The 25915-nt window shown below is 46.9% G+C and overlaps 1 protein-coding gene across 1 annotated transcript; it reads left to right on the forward strand.

Moving 5' to 3' along the window:
- On the forward strand, nucleotides 1–25813 carry SCAMP2 (secretory carrier membrane protein 2). The gene is made up of 9 exons (XM_035112425.2): nucleotides 1–209; nucleotides 10990–11070; nucleotides 12106–12195; nucleotides 15444–15561; nucleotides 16604–16732; nucleotides 17332–17491; nucleotides 18679–18780; nucleotides 21975–22092; nucleotides 23467–25813. Exons 1-9 carry the CDS (start codon nucleotides 153–155, stop codon nucleotides 23611–23613), a joined length of 1002 nt encoding a protein of 333 aa, XP_034968316.1. The 5' UTR covers nucleotides 1–152; the 3' UTR covers nucleotides 23614–25813.
- Nucleotides 25814–25915: the final 102 nt, after the last annotated feature.

The following is a 25915-nucleotide window of genomic DNA, read 5'->3' on the forward strand; positions in this document are numbered from 1 at the left end:
TAGCTCTGCGCAGGCGCTTGAGGAAAGAGGCGGAGGTGCGGGGTAGGAGACCCCTGGTCCCGGAAGTGTGCCGTTTCCAGGGAGCGGACCGGGTTGAGAACCGGTGCGGCGGAGCTGAGTCTCGGAGAGCGGCGGCGGCGGCAGCAGCAGCCATGTCGGCCTTCGACACCAACCCCTTTGCCGACCCCGTCGACGTCAACCCCTTCCAGGTGAGCGGTGTGTGTGTGTGAAGGGAACACCTGTGGCCGCGGAGGGCGGGAGGCCACAGGCCACGCCCCGCATGGAGGGAGACCCACGGACGCCCCTCGGCTCTGGCCCCCTCGAATGCAAAAGAGCCCCGGGGTGGGGGCGGGGTAGAGGGCGGCAAACCCCCTTTCTGCTCCTTGTGGCCCCAGAGGTGGCAGGGCCTGAAGCGAGCTGGACTTAAGTAAGCTCGCTCCGTGTAGTCTCCTAGCCAAATGGGGGATCTTGGCCATCGAACCAAGAAGCTCTGTTTCTCATCGCCCCTTATAGCAGGCACCCCCAAATTGTGGCCCTCCAGATTTTTGGCCTACAACTCCCATGATCCCTAGCTAACAGGACCAGTGGTCGGGGAAGATGGGAATTGTAGTCCAAAAAATCTGGAGGGCCGAAGTTTGGGGATGCCTCGTTTAGGGGTTAGGCCGGGTCAGATGGATAACAACTGGGGAGATCTAGGAGTTTGGGGATTTGAGCTCCTTGGAGGAAGACTGGAATGAAAATGCAATGAAAGAGGGAATTGATAAATAAAATAAAAGAGGTCACATGTCTCTTCATTGCCCAGTGAACATAACAGGCCCTCCAGAAACAGGTGTTTTATCACAATGAACTGCAGGAATGGGAAAGGGAAGTTATGGATTTAAGCCCAAGGTAAGTTACAGGTGGGATTTCCAGTTTGGCCTGAGACAAGATTTGGGGCGTCTTCAGTTATGAATGGCCTGTAACCTTAATTCTAATAGAAAATCAAAGCCTGTGCTTTTAAGATGATCCATCTCCTTAACACATGGGATCATCTGAGGATGGGGTGGGGGCATGTCCACCCTTAAACACAAATTTTGTCTTGGCAAACAGGTTTTTCCTTTGAGGACCAAGTGGCAGTGAGGCAGAACTGTATCTTCATTGTTGAGGAAAAGGAGTGTTTGCTTACTGTCACTTTTGAGGAGCTGTAATTTTTGTACACTCTGGAGTTTGTAGCAATTTTCTTAATTCTTTGACTTGTACTAGGCAGAGCTTGCTGCTGCTCCATTTCTGCTTGCTGCTCCTTATCAGGACAGAATCATGAGTAATGTTCTGTAGTAGTGTTGCAGTTTCCTTTCCTGAGCTGCTTTGTCAAGAACTAACATCAGGTTTTTGATACTACGCTGCATTATTTCTTGAAAGGGGCAGAGTTGCATGTGTGCATACTGTTAACAGTTCTACTTGATAAGTACACTTTTTAAACTTTAGATTATAAGCCTTTAGGTAGGAATTTCTAGGTTTGAATTCATGCCCAGTGCCCAGTATCCTTTAGGCACTTTTACAGTTATTATATGACAACTTAACCATGCATCATGCACAGTGCATAGTGTGCTTTAGGCACTTTAGCAAATAATAAATGACAATTTACCAACACGTCGATTGCAAATGTCAGCTGCTTCTGTCATGCAGGGGTGAAGGACCTGTTGCCCTCACTAAATTGTTGGACACCCACCTCCCATCTGCCTCAGCCAGCATGGCCACTGATCAGTAGCAATGGAAGTTATCCAGCAACAACTGGAGACTGCCAGGTGGCTACCTGTTGCAGAGCTGTCTGGCTGCCAGGCATCCAGCTTCATTGATCTGAACACCTCTTTGTGTGATGGGGTGAAACTGAGTGCTAATTCTACTGTTGGTGTGGGAAATCGTAATCCTTTTGGCACAGCTTCGACTCTTCTTCAATTTCTCCAATATTGCTTTTTCTGTTAGCACATCACTGTGATATTGCTACTTTGCTTTGACTCTGCCCTCCTACATCTGATGCTTCTCAGGTGTACATGAGATGCTTCTCAGGTGTACATGAGATGGGCAGAATGAGAACATTACTGCCCACTATGAAAGCTCATAATGTAGTTCTGATTCTTTTAGGACACTGAATTTGCAGTCCTAAACATATTTGCTAGGTAGTCAACCCTACTGAATGCAGTGGAACTGACTTCTTATTGAACACACATAGGACTGCACAGAGAAGCTGGACTGCTCTCCTCTCTGTATCTGGTTAATTCAACCTGATGTGCCTGGGTTTAAAGGAGCATAATTAATGGCTTAAGTTGGTTCTTCAGGGTTAAGCCGCGGAACTTGTCCGATTACAGAGTTCCTTTTTTGAATCCATCTTTATCAACATTTATGACTTTAAGCATGTCATAAGAATCATTAATTAAAATGCATACACACGCAGAACAGATTATATATTTTACTACCTTTTGGGTGTTTACTTGGAAATAAGGCCAACTAAATTCAGTGGTAATTTCAAGGAAATGTGCATAGGATTGCACGCTTTCTCTAGCACAAGGGTGGTGAACCTGTAAACCTCCAGAGCTTAGATTCCCAGCCTGCATAGCCAATGGGAGTTGTAGTCCAGCAATAAAGTGCTGCAGGTTCCCTGCTCCTACTTCAATATAGCCAGGTTGTGTAACTGGGAGATCTTGCAAGAGCCTGTGGTGAAGCAGCACATAGTAAATGCAGGTGGCATGACTTTTCTTTTTTGAAGGGCTGATCTTACATGTGAAATTAGGCTTGTATACAGCACTTTCACACAAGTTGTTTGTATGAGTTGTAGCGAGAATCCCTGGAACCAAGGGTGTGTGTGTGTGCTTCTGACAAAGAGCTTGCTGTGTGAAGTAGCCCCTGTGTCTTCAAGAGGTTTCCGAACTGCTGAAGGCATGTATTAATCTGGCCTAATAAATGCCTCCAAGTTAGCAAGTCAGACATGCTTTCCAGGAAAGGACTTCTTCTTTTCCGGCAAGGATCCTCAGTTGTTGAAGCCCCCAAGTAGGAAGGGCTGGGCTGCTGGGATGAAGCAGTTGTAGCAATTGTGTTAGGTGGCATTGGTGCAAAACAACCTTGTCTTGAATAAGCTGGTTTTATATATAGCCAGTGCAGCAAACCTGTGGTTCTCCAGGTGTTCTGGACTCCCAACTCCCACCAGTCACAAACAGCATGGCCAAACGGTCAGGGATGATGGGAATTGCAATCTAGCATGCTTGGACATTCCTGCTCAAGTGTTGCATTCTCCCCCAGCACTACAGTGTTTTTTCTTTTTCCTTGTTGGAACTTTATACGAAGCTCATGGGCATTGTCTTCTCTTTTCAGCTTTCAAGGGAATGAATCTCCCTAGGAGCTTTTCTATTCCCAGAGTGTCACTCATATTTTACTAAACAACATTGGCAGTGTTGGCCATCTCTGAAACATGCCTTTGTTTATCAAGGGAGTTGGCAGGTGGCTCCCAATTCAGCGTTTCAATCTTGGAGACCTGGGTGTGGGTGTGCAGAGCGGAGTGCAGATCAAGCTATTCAGGAAGCTGCAGTTCTGAACTCCCATGTGGGAACCAGGCTTGCTTTGTGGCAATCAGCTGTTGAAGCCTTCCAGTTTAAAGGGCCGGCAAACTAGCTAACAATAGCATAGAGACCTTTCCTGTTGTTCTGGTTACTAAAAGGTGTTTTTCAACATTCTTTTCCTTAGACTCTGTATGGTGTTGATCCTTTTATACTTAAGTTTTGTGTGTGCTTTCTAAGGCTGTAATTTTTAATTGATTAAAACCTTTTTAATTTAGTAAAAAGGCAATTGATCAACAAATTTTCAATAAATGTATTTAGTGCTGTTCTTTTGTTTAAAGTAAAAACCACAGATAGGCGGCAGTGTTTTGGAAGAGGCACTTCCTACTTCAGTGCCTCTTCTAGGATGGTACCTGCGTTCACCACAGGAAACAAAGACTATATGTGTTTCTCCTCTTCAAAATGTTTTAGTAATAGGGACACTTTCACAGATTTTATCCAATTAAATTGCATAGATGCTGAGCTAGCACTGATCTAATCAAACATGATTATTTGCTTTTCTCTCCTTTGATCAATACTCCCCTCCCACCAAGTACCCCCTTTTTCCTTCTGGAGTTGTGTCTGTTTTCATTATAAATACTTGTAATTTTAAAAAGAGGAAAAATGAATACTCATCATCACCATGGGACAACCCTAGGGTCTTATTTTCTTTTTCTTTCTTTACACATAAATCTGAGAACAAATGAAAATTATGGGGGGGGATGGTGGTGGGGCAAGGGGATAAAATGATAAAAATAAAAGAGCTGGGATGGTTTTTTCCGTAGTACCACCTATGATCTGAGCAGTCTGGAAGTGGTGAGTGATGCCCCAGTTTAACTGTGTGTCTCTGTGAAGGTGGACCAGATGTCCTGGTCTGGGTGCTGGTGTTTTACATAGCACTGCAGGGGTACCTCGGGTTAAGAACTTAATTCGTTCTGGAGGTCCGCTCTTAACCTGAAACTGTTCTTAACCTGAGATACCACTTTAGCTAATGGGACCTGCTGCTGCACCACCGCCGCACGATTTTTGTTCTCCTTTTGACGCAAAGTTCTTAACCCGAGCTACTATTTCTGGGCTACCGGAGTCTGTAACCTGAAGCATCTGTAACCCAAGGTACCACTGTACAGTCATACCTCTGGTTACGTTCGCTGCGGGTTGCATACATCACGGGATACGAACGCACAGGACCTGGAAGTACCAGAACGGGTTACTTCCGGGTTCAACAATTTGCGCATGCGCAGAAGTGACAAATCGCGCAGCGAGCATGCGCAGATTCGGCGCTTCAGGTTGCGCACTGCTCAAGTTGGGAATGGGGCTCCGGAACTGATCCCGTTCGCATCCGGAGGTACCACTGTACTTTGTGTGTGAAAGCAGCTGATAGGTTTTTCTACCCAGGAGTCATCCATGGTACTGCACTTCCTTTTGATTCTACTTTTTGAGAACAAGTCATTCTGCCCTGAGGGCAACTCACAGGAAGCATTCAAGGGACAGCATCTGCCTTCCCATAGTGGTGCTTAGGAGATTTTTCCCAACCCTAAATTGCCAGAAAGGGGTCACCACTAGAAAGCTTCCTTTCGCTCTGTTTCTTGGTATTTCATTGAATCGGCTCTTCTTCCCTTCCTGTAATTGCTACCAATCTATATATATATAAAATGTAGACACTGTGTGTGCGAAGGTAACACCCTTACACCGTAACTGCTGAACTGAATTGCATCAAATTAGGGCAAAGCATGTCTTGCCCATCAGGGAGGGATCTGGCGTAAAAAAATCTTTTTCAAAAAACCACACCTTTCACACCTAAAATAATGATTAAACACACAAAAAAGTGGCACACAAATTATACATCACCAGCAGAAGCTCTGAAGACTCCAGCAGCATCCAATAGAAAGGCGGATCGTGCACTGTCACCAGCAAAAGCTCTGAAGGACGGTGGCAAATAATGATGTCATCAACCGAGCAACTGAAACCACTTCACTTTTAATAGCTAAAAGTCTAGATTAAGACAAGCAGTGTGCTCACAACAGCTTCACGAGAACACAATTATCTAGAGGGAAGATATCACTAGGAGGAGGAAGAATTGGGGTGGGAAGATTTCTAAATGCAAGCAAGAGGCCGTATTTTAGTGGTTATGTGCATTATATATGGAAGACCCAGGTTAAATTCACTTGGTGTGGTTGGGAAGGTCCTCAGTCCGAGGCCTTCAGTGGCCCCTGCGAGTCAGGTTGGAGAAGACTGAGTCTGGGGAACCAGCGGCCTGAGTCTTGTTACAGATATTCCTGTCCCTAACAGTCTGAAAAAAGCAGCTTCTTATGTTCCACACTAGGCAATATTCAAACCTATCCATTCTTAAGGAAATCAGCCCTGAGTGCTCCCTGGAAGGACAGATCGTGAAGCTGAGGCTCCAATACTTTGGCCACCTCATGAGAAGAGAAGAATCCTTGGAAAAGACCCTGATGTTGGGAAAGATGGAGGGCACTAGGAGAAGGGGACGTCAGAGGACGAGATGGTTGGACAGTGTTCTCGAAGCTACGAACATGAGTTTGACCAAACTGCGGGAGGCAGTGGAAGACAGGAGTGCCTGGCGTGCTCTGGTCCATGGGGTCACGAAGAGTCGGACACGACTAAACGACTAAACAACAACAGGCAATATTTGAAAAGCTAAATTGCTGGTGACACCAGTGATGCTGCAACTTGCTTCCAAAGCAGAATAGACTTGAAGTTTTGCAACAGGAAATACAACCATCCATTTTGCATCACAGCCGGAGCTTTGAACGTCTGTCTTTGTCTTCTTTCCATCAAGCTCTGCAGCCAAAGTCTCCCCTCTGCCTGGTGTAGTGCTCTGGCATCAGTGCAGCTTGATCACTCAAAAATATTTGTAATGGCTGCAAGCCTGCCTTGCTGCTCTCTCACCTCCCATCAGTTCAATGCTCTGGTCAGCTGTTGAAATTAACCAGTTGTCAGGGGGTTTGGGGGATGGGGGGGTGGGTTTCTGGCGACTCAGGAGTGCCACCTAGCAACCAAGCTGAGATTTCCAGTCAAGTGATTTGCAAATGATATCTCAGCAGGAGAGCTGAGCTTCTGTTCCCTTTCAGGAAGGCTTTTGATGTTATGAGAAGAGGAAACCTTTCCATTGTTCTTCTACAAGATCCCTCCTCTTCAGGGAGGGGGGGGGAATTTGCGGGCGGGACCCGCTCTACGCACTGAGCAGGGGGGCGTGTTCGGACCCCTGCTCTACCTATACCTGCTCCGCGCTCAGAGCCATGGCTGGCCAATAGGGCCAGCCTGTTGGCGGGGTTGCCTGCTTCAAATGAGCGCAGCAGCCTCCAGATCGCCCCTTTTCGCTGCTGCTCCTCATCGGATCTCCTTGGCTCGGGTGGCGGTAGGCATTGGAATATGGAGTTGTCTGGTGTGTTCGAGGACTGGTTGTGGCCATCATCCAACCCTCCTCTTATAGGGGAATCCCCTTAAGGGATCCGGCGGTCGTGGATCCCGTCCGATGCCCTGCTGGTGGCTTGGGCCATGGCACGACCCCCGGTGACACCAGAGGAAGCTTTCAGTTGTATTTGCATCAACAGGCTCCTTCCTCGGGGTGTTAACCTGATATGACCCCCCCCCCCCGCTGAGCGGGGTGGAGTCACGCTCTTGCTAGCGAGTCCAATGCCTAAGCCAATACCTCTCACTTACTCTAACCAATAAAGTTGTGGCCTTATTCTACCCATTAACTCAAATACCATGTGTCACTGTGTCTTTATTTCTCGCGGGGGGCGGGTCCTCAAACCGCAATTATCATGAAAAAGCAAACTGGGAAGAAGCTCTTTCACAAAGTTGCAGGAGGGGCGATCTGGCTGATTTTACCCCCACTCCCTCTCAGTCTTTTGCTAAGGTGCTGTTGCTAAGACTGTGCTGTGGTTTGCAAGCAAGCAAGCAAGCTGCAAATACTTAATGGATTGCTTCTCTCTTTTGGAGGGGGGGAAGCAGGAGGGGTGGCTGATTATTAAGGGATCTCTCTTGGTGATCTTGCTTCTCAAAAGTGAAATGGTTCTAGCAGTAAAGCAGTGCTTCCTTTCTTGCTTTGCCTTCCATTTCTTCTCCTAATAATATTTTTGCTGGCTGGCTTGGAAGAATAAAGGTTTACTCGCTTTATTTGGATTCTACTGCATTTTTCCCCAGGAATGCAGGTTGAGCATGGGGGTGGAGAGAGCACGCTGAAAATTATGACAAAAATGAGTATTTTTGGGCGGGGTATCTCTTCCTGTGTAACTGGCCACTCTGAAGTTTGCTTTTGTGCATCTGATGGTGTGTTTGGTATGGAGGGAGGGGTGTAAGTAGAATAAATATTCTTATATTTTGAAATATATAAGATCTAGTTCTTGGTTCCAGTCCTGCATATACGGTAGTGACCTCCAGTGAGATTTACTGGATGTGTGTTGTCTGCTTTTTTAACCTGTCTGCAGCACAAGACAGAGCATCATTCTAGCCCTTCCTGGAGTTGAGTTAGCAAAGTTGGCTGATGATGCCAAGTTGTTCAACATAGTTTTTAACTACAAGAGGATGTGAGGCGCTCCAAAAGGATCTCTCTGAACTGGGTGAATGAGCATTAAAATGATAAATCTGATTCAGTCTGAGCAAGTTTTAAGTGATGCATGCTGGGGCAAAATATCCTAGCATTGCATACATGCTATTGAGGTCTGAGATGGCAGGACTGAACAAGAACCGAGATCTTAGGGTCATAGTGGATAACTCAGTTAAGATGTTGACCCAGGTTGTGGAGTGGTAAAAAGAGGTTACCAGTAACTACAGTATATTTTAGGGATCATTAGGAAAATGATTGAAAGTAGAGCTGGAAATATAATGGCCTTATACAAGTCTATGGTGCAGCTGCACTTGGAATGCTGTGTGCCATTCTGCTCACCATGACTCAGGATATTATCCTGCTGGAAATATTTTTTTAGAAATGGTGTAGTATCACCTAACTGTAAAGGAAGTGCTTTCCTTTACATAAATTAAAAACATCAGAACTAGATTTCAAAATATTGAAAATAGTCACGTTATGTGGGCCTGATGGACAATTCCACCCATCACAGAAGCTGGTACCCAGGAGACCAGGGTTCAAATCCCCACTCAGCCATGAGGTTCACTAGGTGTTACTGTCCTAGGTAAAGGTAAAGGGGCCCTTGACCATCAGGTCCAGTCGTGTCCGACTCTGGGGTTGCGGCGCTCATCTCGCTCTATAGGCCGAGGGAGCCGACATTTGTCCGCAGACAGTTTTTCCGGGTCATGTGCACAGCATGACAAAACTGCTTCTGGCGAACCAGCGCAGCGCACGGAAACGCCGTTTACCTTCCCGCCGGAGCGGTCCCTATTTATCTACTTGCACTTTGATGTGCTTTCAAACTGCTAGGTGGGCAGGAGCTGGGACCAAGCAACGGGAGCTCACCCCGTTGCAGGGATTCGAACTGCCGACCTTCTGATAAGCAAGCCCTAGACTCTGTGGTTTAATCCACAGTGCCACCTGGGTCCCTGTTACTGTCCTATACGTGCCTAAATTTAAGTCCTACTGTTCTCTCTGTATGACCTGTTTTGCTATAGCTGGTTACAATCCTCCAAGTACCAAAAATCGCAAAAAGATCCAAATAAATTCTCTATGAAAAAGTAAATGGAAAGTGCTGCTGCATTTGCAAGGGGGGGGGGAATAGCAACAACCACTTGGTTTTTGTGCCCTTAACTCAGGTTCCAGGAGCCATGTGGCAAATAGCTTTTCTATTCTAGTTTCTACACTGGCTCTGGTTCATCATTTTTCTGATGTGATGGCTACCTCCTTAAGTAAGTGCAAAAACCTTACTGGGTTCCTTAGTTTTCCCCTCTTGAGTCTGCATCTATTAGCATGCAAGGCAAAGGAATATGCAACCCAGCCCTGTGGATGCTTACTTAGGAGTAGAGGGAGCCTCCTTATACCATTGGTCCATCTAGCTCTGCACTGTCTACACTGACCGGCAGCATCTTTTCAGTGTTTCAGGCAAGGGACATTCCCAGTCCTACCTGGAGATGTGGGGGATTGAACCTGGCATAGTCTGCTTGCGAAACAGATACTCTGCTGTGTGTAGGTCCCTCTGGCCAACAGGAGCATCCTTCCTAGTACACTTGTATCAGACCACAGCCTTTGTCACTGGTTGGCTTGCACCTGTTTCTTCTTCCGGGAGTGATTCATGAGGTTGTGCAACAACATGCTTACGCAAGGAGTGTCAGGACTCAGGCTGTTTGCCTGCAGTTATTCATTAAACGAGAGCTAGCAGTGTGCAGATGAAAGCTGAGATGAGACTCGATTTTTGCCCAGCACCCATAGGCATCCTCTCTCTAGACTGAATTGCAGCACAAGCTCCCCTCTCCCTTTGTTGCTTACAGTCTGATTCTCACTGCTTGGTCATGTCTGAGCAGTTTAATCTGATTCATTATTCATTTGGAGGCAAGGCCAGCCACTTCTATTTTTTGCATGTTTGGATTTATAGGACAGTTTCCAAAATATGCTCTACAGCTGTAAACAAAGCAGTTCAGAGTGAACTTTCTCCTGGGCACTCGAGGGATGCTTCACCTGGGCATTGGTGTGGAACTTTGTCACAGTGGGAAAAGTTTGTTATGATCCCATGGCAAAAGGGGTCCTGCACCCCCTGAATGGAAAGGGACACCACTTTCCCATCTTAGTCCTCTGTAGGCAAAAACTCTGCTCCAGGAATCCTGCATTTCCTCCCTCTCCAGATCCCTTCATTGGCTTTCCATTCTCCCCTGCATCCAGCATAAACCACTTTCAGAGTGAGTCAGAGGGTTTCTGCAACTTATCATTTGACCCTTGTTTCTTCTTATGTTCCCATTTGTGACCTCTGCCCCTCTAACACAGTCGCCCTCAGTTGATCATCTCCTGCTTCCTGAAACAATGCTTTACAGCTACAACCCCATGTCAATTTCCTCCTCGAAACCTTGGTTTACCTTAAACTTCATTCTCTGCCCAGTTAAGCTTTAAATTAGTGTAATGACAGTCAGCCACATTCTCCTCTCTCTATTCCTTACTATCTCTATTCTGGACAGTAAGCTCTTTGGGAGCAGTGGCCTGTATGTTGCTTGTATAACTCTTGTAAAATCCTATGCATTTTAAATAAATAATAATGAAGTATGGTCAAGAGGGCATGTGGATTTGGTGTTTTTCTTTCACATTAAGAGTCAGTGAAGCCATTGTAGCTGGCTGGGGAGGAGGGCAAATCCCACTGTGCTTGAGTTGGGAGTGAGCAAGGACAAAGGAAGTTCACAGGCAATTTTTACCAATAAGGTGCAGCATGCATGCATGCCCTGTCTACCGGTGTGAACACCCAACTGCACATACTTATCTGGAGTTCCCATGTGTTAAATAGCATTTCCCCCTCTTCTCTTCCAGGATCCTTCAGTCACGCAACTGGCACACGCTAACCAGGGTGGCCTGGATGAATTCAACCCCTTCTCTGAGAGCTCCCGGCTGGTAAGTGCAGCATGGGGTCGGGCCCTGAGCCAGCTAGCAAGGCTGCCTTCATGGAGGGATCTATTTGGAACTGCCAAGGATCAGCATGCTTCACTTTCTGGGCCTACAAAGCACCACTCACTTTCACCAACTCCTTCCTTTCAGTGCCTCTTGGCACTGGGAGAGGCTCAGTTCAGCATTTGTTTTATTATTGCACATTGGCCATGTGCTATCACAGAAATGCAGAAAATACAGCACAACGTATATTAATAATGTAGATTTGGAATTTTGCATGAATTGGTTTCTAATAGTAAGTTGACCAATGTTTGTTGTCATCACAGCGGTCTTGGGGATAGTTCACAAAGATTTCATACAAGTAGCACAAAAGGAGATAACGTTAAGGTGTAAGTTGCAGGCTTGAGTCATAATCCTTGGCTTCTGTTTGCCAGTAAATCAGTCTTGCTAATAAAAGTTCCCCTAAATTGACGGTTGCTTGGAAAAAGATTTGTTTCTAACTGATTCTCTTTGAAAAGGTAATACGTAGCATCCCTGGATTCTCCTGGGCCACGGAAACATGGATGGGCATAATATGGAAGTCAGACAATTCTCATTTCCAAAACAACTGTTGGCATCAGATTAAACCCAACTTTCATTCAACAGCAGTGCACTCGGTAGCCTCTTCAGGCTACCACATGCAGGTGACTGAATGGGCTGGCAGAGGGGAGGTGGATTACTCCGTCCCTCCTCCGTGGCCTGCATGGAAACTAAGCAGGTTGGCGGAAGAGGGACAGAACATGCTTCCCCTCCTCCAGCAGTACATTTGACAGAAGACAATTCTTTAGCCTGTGTTTCATGGCTGCCAGCAGAGCCAAGAGCTTCCCAGGCAGCATGACTAGCAGGCTAGTCAAACAACAACAAATATGCTCCTGGTAGTATCTTTTGTGGTCTTAGTAATAAGGTTGGACTGGAGTAAGTGCTTTTCTGGGGCACATTTGCACTATACAAGCAGTGCTCGTCCCTCATAGCCTTCTGATGTTTTCCTTTCTCTTGACTCAGACGAATGTGGCTCAGACAGTTCCAGCTGCTCAGCCCACTGGGCCTTCGCAACCTGCTGTGCTGCAGCCTTCGGTGGAACCTACCCCGCAGGTAAAGACCTCCCACCACACCTGGGTGGTGCCCTGAGGGCTGACTGATAACGAGGAAAAGTATCGCTTAAGCTCTCCTCTTATTGGGATGCACCCAGCTCCCTCTTGGCAAGGACTGGGGCGGAGTGTGCTTTACAAACGTGTTCCCTGTGACCCAAGATCCAAATTCAAGACTTCCAAATTCCTTTCGGCCTGTGACACCCCCTTGACTAGAATGGCCCAGGCTTTAAAGCTCCCTGCTGCCCCATGCTTTTCTGCTAGTGGCAACTGATCAGGGTTCATGGGAGTTGTAGTCCAGATGAGCACCTGGAGAGCCACAGGGTCACTAGCCCTGGCCCTTGTGACTCTTTGTGTGTGTCTTTGTTTGTGCATGTGTGAGAGAGCACACACACGGCTCCCCTTCTACCCCCATCTCACCTGTCCTTCCATTTTTGTGTGTCTCATAATCTAATCTGTTAAAGAGCCTTAGTGCCTTAGTTCCAGTGAGTGATCAGGCCAGACCCACCAAGTGAGTTTAGACCCAGCCTAGTTGTGTGTTGCAGCTGCTGCTTAGACAGGCCAGCAAGTACCTGACTCCTAAGTTCATCTCGGCAAGCTCAGAAGGCTCAGAGAGGCAGAGGTTGCTCGGAGAAGACGGCAGCTCTCAGGGTAAACATCAGGTAAAAAGGGAGGGCAGGGAAACCCACAGGAAGGTGCGATGTCTCCCCAATATATTGATCCTTTTCTGATCACAGAGTCCACATCCACACATTTAGTATATGTGCTGCCGAAGTGAGCACCACATCCACACATTTAAAGCACTTTAAAAGTCATAGGTTTTCCCTAAAGAATCCTAGGAACTAGTATTCTTTGGGTGAAGCCGTGTGCTTTACATGTGCACAGTGAGTGTGGCCAAAATCATACAGAGTTGGAAGAGACCTCTGGTGTCATCTAGTCCATCCCTCTGTGGATGAAGGGATTGGTGTTCAATGTTGCTTGGAATGGTCTTTAAAATGTAGGAGGTCCCTTGCATGGAGAAGACGGAGAAATGCTATTGGGTGACAGAGAGAAGCTGGAATTGCTCAGCACCTTCTTTGCCTCTGACTTCACCCACAAGGAAAGCAGTGCCCAACCTGGTGATAACAGAATAAATGATCCAAGGAGGGAGCTGCAGCCCAATATATTAAAAGAGGTAGTAAGGAAACACCCAGCTACTTTAAACGAATTCAAATCTCTAGGGCCTGGTGAGCTGCATCAAAGGGTACTAAAGGAGTTTGCAGGTGTGATCTCAGAGCCTCTGTGTAGAATCTTTGAGAATTCTTGGAGAACAGGTGAGGTCCTTGCAGTCTGGAGTTGGGCAAATGTCCCCATCTTCAAAAGGGGGGGGGGAGAAAACCCAGGTAACTACTGACTGGTGAGCTTGATATTACCAGGAAAGGTCCTAAAACAGATAATTAAACAGTCAGTCTGTGAGCACTTAGAAAGGGTTGCTGTGATTACTAAGACATGGGTTTCTCAAAAACAAGTTGTGCCAGGCAAATGTCTGTCTTTTTCTTTCTTTCTTTCTTTCTTTCTTTCTTTCTTTCTTTCTTTCTTTCTTTCTTTCTAAGTTATAAGCTTACTGGATCAGGGGAATGCTATGAATGTACTGTATCTTGATTTCAGAAAGGCTTTTGACAAAGTGCCCTAGATTTCCTTGTGGAGAAGCTGGCAAAATGTGGGCTAAACAAGCTAACTGTTAGGTGGCTTTGTAGCTGGTTGACTGACCAAACCCAAAGAGTATTCACTAATGGTTCCTCATCATCCTCGAAACAAGGGACAAGTGGGGTGCTGCAGGGTTCTGTCCTGGGCCGGTTGTTACTCAACATCTTTATAAATGACTTGGGTGAAGAAAATGAGAGGATGCTCATCCATTTTGCAGATGACACTAAACTTGAGGGAGTAGCTAATGCTGCAGAAGACAGAATTGTGATTCAGTATGACACCTGGGACACCTGGTTTGCCAGTAGTATGTGTGAAAAGGATCTAGGGGTCTTAGTAGACCACAAGTTGAAGATGAGTCAACAGGGTGATGCAGCAAAGAGAAAAAGTGAATGCTGTTCTAGGCTGCATCAACAGCAGTCTAGTGTCCAGATCAAGAGAAGTAATAGTCATGCTCTATTCTGCCATAGTTAGCCCATGCCTAGAATACTGTGTCCAGAATCCTGGACACCACAATTTAAGAAGGATATTGACAAGCTAGAACATGTGGAGAGGACTGCAACCAAGAGGATCAAGGGTATGCCTTATGAGGAATGGTTGAGGGAGTTAGGTATGTTTAGCCTAGGAAAGAGGAAACTGAGAGGAGATAGGATAGCCATCTTCAGATATCTAAAGGGCTTTCACATGGAGGATAGAGAAAACTTGCTTTCTCCTGCTCTGGAGGGTGGGATTCAAACGAATGGCTTCAAGTTACAAGAAAGGAGATTCGGACTAAGTATCAGAAAGAATTTTCTGACAACAAGAGCTGTTCAACACCGGAACAGACTCCCACGAGAGGGTGTGAACTCTCCTTCCTTGGAGGTTTTAAAGCAGAAATTGAAGGGCCACCTGTCACCTATGTTTTAGTTATGATTCCTTTATCATGGGGTTAGCCTGGATGACCCTTGGGGTCCCTTCCAACTCTACAATTCTGTGAGTAAGCAGAAAAACATAATTAAGGGAGATATTTTGCAGGGCATGGGGAATGGCATGTTTTCCAACAGTGAGTAAAATGTTGATGAAAGTTCCCATTTATGCAGCTCTAAATATGTTTTGTTGCATCCATGAGCTGATGGTTCTTAGAAGGAACCTGGCTGCAGTGTCACCAAAAATTATGACATCCATCCTTGAAAAAAACTCAGTGCACTCAGAGATAGTGAACTTTTCTCTTTAAGAGGGGAAAAAAACAGTTTCTAGACTTCATTGGTTTCTAGTAAAATTCAGAAAACCTATGATCAGAAAATTAAAAACCAGGAAGGGTTTAACTCTGCGACTTCAGACCACTCTGCAGAGCGAAAGTGCAGGATCTGCATAACCAGCCACTGTGCATGGCTTTTGGGGGGCTGTTTTTTTTTGTCATAAAGTGAGACCTCCCAAGCATTGCTTACATTTCGTACGACGCTCCCTCTTGATGTCAATATATTTGGAGCCTCCGTTTTCTTTTTAGAGACTCTCACTGTCTTTGCTTTGAACCTTGTGCTCTTCATTTCCCCCTGATGATTGCTGCTATTCTTGTTTCCTTCCACACAGGCTGTGGCCTCAGCAGCTCAGGCTGGGCTCCTTCAGCAGCAGGAGGAGCTGGAGAGGAAAGCAGCAGAGTTGGACAGGAAGGAGCGTGAGCTGCAGAACAGTGCAGCAGCATTCAATCGTGAGTCTTCATTTAACATTTCTTAAAACTTTTCTGTGCCTCCCTTCTGTTGTTGTTTCACCTGGAGTCAGAATTCTTCCAAGCAGTATATATGTGCAAATCCAGCAGGCTGCCAAACAGCAGAGGCAGCTGCCTTATTCCAGGTCATAAGAACATAAGCAGAGCCGGTTGGATCAGGTCTTTTCATGTCCATGTCTTGTGTTTTGTAACCCACAGAAGCTCATTGAAACAAGTCAAACATGTTGGAGTAACTGGACACCAGAAGGGGATGATTTCCTTCATGGGTGTAAATTACTCTGTGGCTGAGCTAATCATAGGTGCGATGTCAGCCAAGCCAGTTGCTATGGCAACAGTCCAGTGCCCTGACTATATCTGTGATTAATGCATGTACAGTAGACTCCCGTGGTGTGTGTCTGTTAGTCTGCAGTTTGTCTGTCTGTCAGGTAGTTGGTTAACCAGTTGGTGTTACTTGTCCGGTCTTGAATTTCTGAACTTATTTAGAGCAACGGAGATACTTGGCATTTGTAGGTATCTGTATATATCTGTATTTGTAAAAGCCTCAAGGCTAACATATAGTACCTACATCCAGAGCTATTTTACCGAGCCTTATCTTCTGCAGTAGTAAACTATCAGAACCTTTCTCTGCTTTCATGTAGTGACTGGTACTGGGAGCAACTTATACGGTGTGGGTATCTCACCTGAGAATCCCATCAAACACCTGAAATTCCTTTTTTTGGAAATATTCCATATAAGAAATAATCAATGCAAAATTAAGTTCAGTGTGTTTAGTGTTTGCTTTCCTTCTTTTCTTGGCAGCAGAATTAGCTCCCTGTAGAATCATATAACTGTGTTATTACAGGCGGCGACATTTTGTGTGGGGATTCCATTCCTTGGCAGAGCGCACTCCCTCTTCCATGTCCTAAAGGACCCCGTGCGTCAGCAGTTGCACATCATTTGCGCATGCTGTAAAATGGTTGCCTACATCATTTGAACCCTCCACTTTCCCCATATCAATGTGCGAAACCTCCCTTTGCCCTTGCAGCGAAACAGAACAACTGGCCCCCACTTCCCAAAAGCTGCCCGGTCAAGCCATGTTTCTACCAAGACTTCTCTGCAGATATCCCAGCCGACTACCAGCGGACTTGCAAGATGCTATATTACCTGTGGATGTGTGAGTAAAACTGGCGATGGCGGCTGGGAAGCTCTGCTCAGGAGAGTGGGTAATTGTCACAGCACAGCCTTTTGGCTCTGGAAGTGCTACAGTAATTAGAAAGGGCCCCAGTGCCCAGAATGGCACGTCCTTCTAAACTAGACATGATGTTGTTTATGTCTTTAGTCATCTGTGGCTGTTGTGCTCTGTTTTTAACTGAAACAGTAACACTCTTTCCTAGTGTGGACGTAATGGAGAAACCTTGGTTATCTAAAGGTTTCCTGACTTATCCCAGCATACAGAAGAGTGGATGGGGTTTCTGAAGGGCAGAGCATGCCAAGAAGCGGTGGGGGTGGGGATGGGAAACTGCATGCATGCAAAGCCAAGATTGGGTTGTCTGAACCAGACTTCAGACTGTTGGAAGGAGCAGTGCCAAGGAAGTGAATCAGTCTTGTTTGGCATAATGAGCGCTGAACTCTGAGGTTGCTGCAGTTGTTTCTGGTACAGGGTGAGCGCGCGCACACATACACGATATCCTGGATCTGTGTTCATAGACGCCTCACTCTTTACAAAGGTCGCTTACTCACTGATTGACTTTGCTGTTGTTTTATCCTGGACAGTCCACTCAGTTACACTGCTGCTGAACCTGCTGGCCTGCCTGGCGTGGTTCACAGACAGAAGCGAAAGAGGGGTAGACTTCGGCCTTTCCATCCTGTGGTTTGTCATATTCACCCCCTGCGCTTTCCTCTGTTGGTATCGGCCAGTCTACAAGGCTTTCAGGCAAGTACCACATCCCAGATTGGGAATTTGATCTTCATTGTACATGGTTGATCATAATTTTCCTTGGGAGAACTTTGCATGTTTGTATTTTTATTGATGAAAGTATTTCTATACTGCAGTATCAGGGTGGTGCACAGGGGCGTAGAAAGGAAGGGGGCGATAGGGGCGTTCCGCCCCGGGCAGCGCGATCCCAAGGGCACCATGGCGGCTGCCTCCCCGCCCGCGCTGGGCGCCCCCGCAGGCAGTGGTCCACGCCCCCAGAACGCGTGCCACACCCCCAGAACGTGCGCCAGCCCAGCCCTTGCATGCTCTCCGCCCCCCGGTGCCGGAGTATGAAGCTCCGCCACTGGTGCATTCTGGAAGCTTAGGATTCGCTTCTGAATGTGTGTGTCAGGCATGTTTCAAAGCAGGTTGTTTTGAAAACTTTGGAGTTATAAAACCTGTTGAACACCATATACACTAAATGTTGAGGAGAAATTTTAGTGGTCACATGCTTACCTGATTTGTCTCTCACTCTTTGGCCAAGGATTTCAGAGTATGGTAGTCCCTCAGCAGCAACAAACTTGTGAGGTTGGTTAGGGTAAGGCATCTTTCCACAACCTGATTCCCTCCAGATGTTTTGGACTAGAACCAGAACTAGAACAGAGCCAAGCTGGCAAAGCCCTGGAGGCGGGTGTCTACCCCTTGCCTTGGTGGCACAGCTGGCCAGAGGCTTCTTCACTGGCACAGATAATGGGCAAGTTGCTCCCTTCCATCAATAAGCTTTGCGACACCATGGATCTATAGGGCCAGCCATAGTCTTGGTGAGTAAACTTGTAGGCTGGGTGGGGCAAGTAGAAAGGGAGATGATGTTTGGCGTACATAAGGAGGGTTCGCCTCTTGCCCCAGTGCCTGGCTCTAGGTTGGCTGTGCTGGGACACTCACTCTCACTGCTAGCAAAATAAAATAAAAATCCTTCCAGTAGCACCTTAGAGACCAACTAAGTTTGTCATTGGTATGAGCTTTCGTGTGCTAGCAGAAACAGTTTCCTTCGGTGACAGAAACCCTGTGTCTCTTCCAGTCACTATACAGGATCTGGAGGTTAGCAACAGCTTGGCTTAGCACCCTAGCTAAGAAGCATCCCATAATTCCTCTTGTGCAACCCTGATGATATTTGGCTTGACATCGCCTGTTCTTTCTCTTTGCAGGTCTGACAGTTCCTTCAGTTTCTTTGTCTTCTTCTTCGTATTTTTTTGCCAGATTGCCATCTACATCATCCAGGCCATTGGCATTCCTAACTGGGGCGTCAGGTAGGTCTGAATTGCTGCCACCCTGGATGAGAGGCAGTCCTGGGCAGAAAAGGGCCTCTTTGGATCCAGGCACACAGTTGCCTGTGAGGCCTCTGTAGCTGTGCTCTTCTAAAGCTTCTCTCTTCTATTCTGCGGCTTCCACAGATCCCAGCTGAAGCGCCTCTAACTCCAATGCTTCCTGCTCTTAAGTCCTTCGCCTGAAAGGCACGTATCTCCTCTAACCTTTCCTAATGCATCGTCGTCTTGCCGTCATTTCCCTTGCATGCTCTCCCTCGCCTGCCTGCCTGCCTTCAGCAGTCCCTCTTCCCTTGCCTGGCAGAGACCTCTCTCCCCACCCTCCACCGCCTTGCCTGCTCTCACTTGTTCAGACCGGCACCACATTGGTGAGATGCAACAGCAGTATCCATCTCCTCGAGAGATGCAGAGTCAAGATGAACTCTGCTGGTGGGGAAGGAGAGAGGAAAGATGGGCATGTAGGCTCTGCAGGAGAGAACACATGTGCCGTCCCAGTTGTTGCCAAAGAGCAGCTCCCATCAGCCCCTGCCGCATGGCCTGGGAGGAGGGGGAGCTGCATCAGGAGGGCCACAGGTTCCCTACTTGCCAGTCTATGGGGTGTCTTTCTGGGCTCAAAGAAGGGACCCCTTGCAAATGAAGGAAACTTTGTCCATATATCTGCATGGCTCCACCATTGCCCTCTGCTATTCCCAGATGTTGCTGGACTACAACACTCCTCATCCCTGACTACCAGCCATGCTGGCCGGGGCTTATGGGAGTTGTAGTTTAGCAAGATCTGAAGGGCAGCAGATGGAAAATAGGCCAGTGGGAGGTGACGAGGGACTTGCAGAGGTGGCAAGTGAAATACAGGTGGCAGCTATTTTGCGTGGGGGTTCTCTGCCTGCCCCCCCCCATGTTGGTGGAGCATGCATAAGCCTGCCCCACTCTGCCCTTGTTCTGCCCCCTTCTGGGTCCAAAAGGACTTGTGCGTTGGCAGTTGCACATCAGCTGGATGCGTGCAAAATGGTCCGCGCCTCTTCTTAAGTGAGGTGTTGTGACTTCGGCTCTTGTTGCTTAGAGCCCACTTCATCAAGTGCTCAGGTAGAAGAAAAGTGAGGTGGGATCTCTTTCATTTCATGGTCTTCTGTTTCCTTTATTTACTACTTTCTCTCCCACATGTGTGGGTGTGTTTGAATGGGAGAGAGTGATCTCAGCTGAATGCAACATTTCATGCAATCTGATGACACACGCTCTTTTCCACATGAGCTTCTGCCACAATAAATTGCACTTCATTAAGAGGCCACAGGACTCCATGCTGTTTCTGTTGCAACAGAATGACCCAGCTTCCCCTCTGAAAGTTGTCTTAAGGGGACATGCAGAGAAGGGGCAGCCTATACTTGTCCCTGGGATGGATTCCAGGGAATGATCTGTCTTCCCAAACTCTGCACGATGCTAACCTAGTTTCAAAAGGCAGAATCTCAGCAATCCATGTGCTACATGTTTAAGCTCCAGTCAATGAAAGAGACAAAGTAAGGCCCCAAAGTAATCCAGAAAGTTGCTTCAAAGTGTACACTACACACTGTAATCTGTGAATAATCTTCAGTATTGTATGTGGCAGTTTTAGCTTCAGGGGCCCTTTCAGGTCAGACTTGGTGTTTATTTTTCAATGTAGCCTGGAGAAAGTCCTCTGGGCTTTGTCATGTTCCAGCCATCCCTATCACATTTAGTCATGCTCAGAACTGTCTTTCTTTCTTTCTTTCTTTCTTTCTTTCTTTCTTTCTTTCTTTCTTTCTTTCTTTCTTTCTTTCTTTCTGCTTGACTTTAGAGAGTTGTTTGCTTTTATGATTTTAACCAAATCCGATCCTGAATAGCAAATAATTTCCCCTGTTGGCCTGTTCTCATGATTTCCTCAGAGAAGGTCTTCATCTCCTTCAATTGTAGCCCAAATTATGAAATTTGGATTAACTACTAAATGTTCACGGTTGCTTGTAGGCTGTATCTGCTGGCTTGGGTTTCCAAAAGGTAGTGACAGGGTATTTGTATAAATAAAATATAATTTTGGCATTACATTTTAGTCTACAGTCTTATAGGGACATTTCTTTGCACATACAGTACCTTCACACTTTCCTGGAAGTAAGTTAATTGGACACAATATGATTCTTCCTTCTGGGTAAACATACACCAGTGCACATCCATGTAAAGTGGTGGTTTCACATCTGTACAGGAGAGTATTTGTACTTTTTATATTTAAAAAGTCCTTAATAGATGGTGTGGATTCTAGCGAAGCTTGGTTAGTCTTGAACTCTGTACGATATTGGCATTGGGCACACTGGAAAGGCAAGATCCATGTGAATTTTTGTAGATAGCTGCTGCCTCAAAGAAGCTTGGATTCAGGGGATGGCCATAGCTCAGTGGTAAGCGCATTGCGTTTGCGTGGAAAAGGTCCTGTGTTCAGTGCTCCAATATCGGCAGTGCTGAGCCAGATGGGCGCCACGGCCTGATTTTGTATAAAGCAGCTGCCTATGATATTTTCCCTTCTCTTTGTCTTTGGTCATTGCAGACAATGATAGACATCCAGGACTTTCCAAAATACAAGGTTCAGTGAAGCTAAAGCAAAACACATTGATGTGCAGAATATGGCCTCCGTCACAGAATTTCCTTTCCTTAGAAAATAATTTTGGTTTATTTAATACACGGTTTCTCGATTAAAATCAGTTCAATATATTTCTCATATCTGGATAAAGGAATGTTCTTTTAAAGGACTGAACTGCAAACAAAATATTTGTGGCTAAGGGTGAAAAATAATAAAATTTATTAACTAAAGTGTGCAGCTGAGTTTATAAAAGCATAAAGATTGTGGATATGGAATTTGTGGGGCAGCAGAAAGTTACCAGCTGGGTCCCATCCTGAACTGTCCAGCCATAATAGAAACTCCCTACTCAAGATACAGTATATTCAAACATATGAGTTGCTGGGGGCAATGGCTAGAAAGGACCATTGTGCCCCTGCCTGCTTCTGGGTTTCCCACCAACATGGTCAGTCACCTAGGTAAGCAGAATTCTGGACAAGGTGGGCCTTTGGTCTGATTCAGAAGGGCTCTTTTGCAATTTACGCCCATAGAGTTTGTCCCCCTAAGCACCACCCACAGTCTTCTTGCGCCTTTCCTAGCTCACCCGGGTTTTTATCTCGCTCTGTTCCAGCGGCTGGATTGCAGCTCTCTCGGAGACTGGGCATAACTTGGCAGTGGCAATCATCATGATAGTGGTGGCTATGTTCTTCACCGTCTGTTCCATTCTCGCTCTCTTCCTCTTGAAGCAGGTGAGTTGGGGACCGGGTGGAAATGCTGCTCGCTGGTTCCAGGGCTGCAGCCCTTGCTATGCTGCTTTACAGAAGAGAACCAGGAGCAGGAGTTTTGTCCTCGCTCATGCACCCTGTCTCTCCTCAGTGCCTCCAATGCCTACTGCTGATGGGCTGATCAGCAGCTTCCGCAGTGGATCAGTAACATATCATAACCTGATATTTGAGAATTGCTATTTAGAACCTCGGAGGTTGCATCAACACCTTGAACTTGGTCTGGAGACAAATTGGTGGCCTGTGCAGATGTTTTAAAATATATGCTATTGGAGAGAGTGGCTATGGAACAACTAAGCCTTCCCTGACCTGGCGCTCTCCAGATGTTGTTAGATTCCCACCCTCATCAGCCCTAGCCAGCGTAACCAGTGGTCGGGGGGGTGGGACTGTAGGGCTGCAAGTTCATCCCCTTCAGTGTCACCAGGAGGAGGAGTTCTGCCTGGACCCTGCCTGGCGAGGAAAATGTGCTGCACTCAACACTGATATTGCTGGACCACAGCTGCCACTTCCCTGACCATTGGCCATGCTGGGTGGGGCTGGTGGGATTTGGAGGACCACAGGTTCCCCGTCCCTGCCCTAAACAAATTCCCGTGGCTCTGCCAAGGCATCTATTTAATTCAGGCTTGAGACCCACAACCTAGAATACCTTCCATGTGACACCCTGCAAGAGAGTCAGTTCAAAACATTCTGGAAATGCATCTGATGCAAACGAGATGCTGCGACGTGTGATTTGGGTGTTGGGTCAGGAAATCCAGATTTAAATCCCTGCTCATTCTCAAAGCTGACTAGAGGACCTTGGGCCTCACCAGCCTACCCCATGGGTGGTTCTAAGTATAAAGGGCTGGGGGTGACGCTGTATGTTGTGAGCCATTTTGAGGAAAGGGGGGATACCCCCCCAGGTTTAGTGTAAGCTCTCTTGGGAGTGTCCCACCTCAAATTGGGGATGGCATATTCAAATGTTTTCCCAAGGAAAACAGTGACCTGCATAAGGAAAACTAGCATCCTGAGAGGTGGATCATTTTCTCACTTGGTCACCTCGCTGAAATGCTAGTTTCTTACATGTGTTGTGCTGCTTTGCTTTTTGATTTGATTCAGACATGATCCTTAACCTGCCTTTTGTGTGTACACACACACACACACACACACACACACACACACACACACTTACACTGCACATTTGGTGTTCCAAACAGGTAACAAGATATCCATGGGCTGTGGCTCTCACTGCTCCTGGTCTTTGGTCTCTGGGTGGCAGATGGGAGGTGCGGCAAGTAGTGCTGCACACCGGCTGCAGAAGCAGGGAAATGGCCCTGCTGACGCCTTGTCTCTTCTGCTCCTCAGGTCCACTCTCAGTATCGCCGGACGGGCGCCAGCTTCCAGAGGGCCCAGGAGGAGTTCTCGCAAGGCATCCTCACCAACCGGACCGTCCAGAACGCTGCTGCTGGGGCCGCCTCAACTGCTGCCCAGGGCGCTTTCCGGGGGAACTGAAGTCCCCCAGACAGGGCGAGCGTCTTGTTCTCTTCCACACGTGCTCTCACCACTCCCTGGTCTTCCACAGTTCAGGAGGCTCTCTCCATGGGTACCAGTCTTGGCACCGAGATACTTGCCGGAAGAGGCATATCTTGAGCTTTGTCCTGCCTGCATCTGTGTCTCTCTGGTGGGAAGGGCCAGGGCAGTGTATGGTGTTTTTTCTTCCCCACCCCCAATCTTGTAAATCAAATATATTTCCCCATTTAGACTTGGGTGTGTACATTTCCTTCACTCCTTCCTTCTATTGCAGGGGTTTGGGGGAAGCCAGATTTGCACTTTTTAACTTTTCTTCCACTAGACGCTGCCATGAGGAATGGACTTTTTTCTTCCTAACATCAGTCCTTGGGGTGCTATCAGAAGTCGCTGCACTTCTTGCTTTTGTGTTTTAATTAGTTGCTGATCTTTCACTGGCATGGTAAGGGATGTTTGGGGGCAAGTTTTGGTGTACACGTCTACTCTGTGATCGAAGGGAGTGCAAGTGGAGAAATGATTTGCCTTCTTGCTTAATTCTTCCCTGCTGCTCAGTTAAATGTAACTTGACTGGTAGAGCATAAAATCCCTCCATCCCCCCACCCTCAGCAAAAGGTGGCTTCCTGTGGATTCTTGTGGGTGCATCCTTCACCCTAGCCTTAATTTTTTGGGTGTTGGGGACTCTTCGCCCACTCCATGACCACCCTGGAGGTTCCTTGCTTGCAACACTGGTTTTTGGATGTAGGGATGGAGTCTGAGTCATCAAATCGTCTTTGAGGGGAAGGGGCAATCACCTCTCAGCAGTCTTTTCAGTATTTGCTGTGATCCTGCCCTGATCTCAGTTGATATCCCAACTTCTGCCCCAAGGTGTTCTCCTCTTCTCCAGCCAGCCGCTCTCTCAGCACTCCAGGGAATGAGGAACTCTAGAAAGAAAACAAGAGTTGTCTGAGAGAAGGGGCAAGATTAGCTGAAGAGCCTGTTTGCTTAAGGGGGGGGGGACTTAACATAACCACCGTCTGGCTGGATGTGTGACATGGCACTTAGTTGTGATCCATGGAAAGAGCCTTCATTGGCGGTGATTTTGGTATAGCAAATGAATGGCTATTTTCACCATACTTCCATGTTTTTCTACCCCAGGGGAAGAACCCCATTATCCTGAGAAGGTTTGAAGTGGTGGCGTCTCTGCCCTTCTCTCTCTCTCTTTCTCTCTCTCTCTCTCTCTCTTTCTCTCTCTCTCTCTCTCTCACACACACACAAAGGGAATCCCTAGTTTTTGTTTGCTTGTCTCCTTGAACACAAGCTATGAAGAATATTCATCCCCTTAAGCTTCACTTGAGTGAATTGGAACTGCAGGTTAGGCCTTGGAGTCTGTTTGAATGGGTGGTGCAAACTGTGAACCTTGTAACTCCCATGGACTGAAAGGGGCAGGATTGCGAAGGGGGAGGGGGAGGCAGTAACTTGACCAGGGGCAGAGAAAGGAGCATGTGTCAGAACCAGGAGCTGAACTTGGGCTTCAGAAATGCCTCGAGATACACTGGGTGTGTAACTGGAAGCTCTGTTTTAGCCTATTTGAACAAAGGGGTGTAGAAGAAGCAAGAACCAGCCACCCTACCACCTCCTAAACTGCATGCTTGCTTGCTTGGACTCTTGTCTCCAAGAGGTGTGCTTTGTCTTGGGAAAATGTAGATGACCAGGAATATTGCTCTTAAGTCACTAAAAGATCTGTCACTCATGGCTATTTCTCTAACACTTTGGCTTAGCTGATCGGAAATGCATATGGGGCTCCATGAGCTGAGCTGCCTGCAGGCTGCTTTCAGTGGAAGCACAAGGGAATGTTCAGAGGAGTAAGACACTGGAAGTCTTGCTGACGGGTTTTCTTTGCTTTTGCTTGTTTTCACAATCTCAGTGTCTTTTCTGAAATAGTTCCTTTTATTGTTTCCAAACCTCTCTCCTGGAGGGTTAACATAGCCCATCACATCCCAGAAAAGTGTCTGCTGATGTCGTGTCTTTTTCTCTCTCCCTCCCCACCTCCCCCTTTTGAGTAAAAGTAATGATGGCAGAAATGAGATTTTTTAAATGTCTTCCCTTCCTGGGTGTATTTTCCAGCTCTCTGATTTTTTTCATGTAAAAATGTATATGTCGAAACTTTTTGTGCTCAGATACAAAAATAAAAATGTCAAGACTGTTAGTACATGCTTGTGGATCAGACTGCTTTTGAAAATCCATGTCTCTGCCATTTAAGCCAAAGGGTCGGCAGCCAGTGGGTATCCAGATGTTGGACCCCCAGCCA

The sequence above is a fragment of the Zootoca vivipara genome, chromosome 9 (assembly GCF_963506605.1).
Source record: "Zootoca vivipara chromosome 9, rZooViv1.1, whole genome shotgun sequence".
NCBI lineage: Eukaryota > Metazoa > Chordata > Lepidosauria > Squamata > Lacertidae > Zootoca > Zootoca vivipara.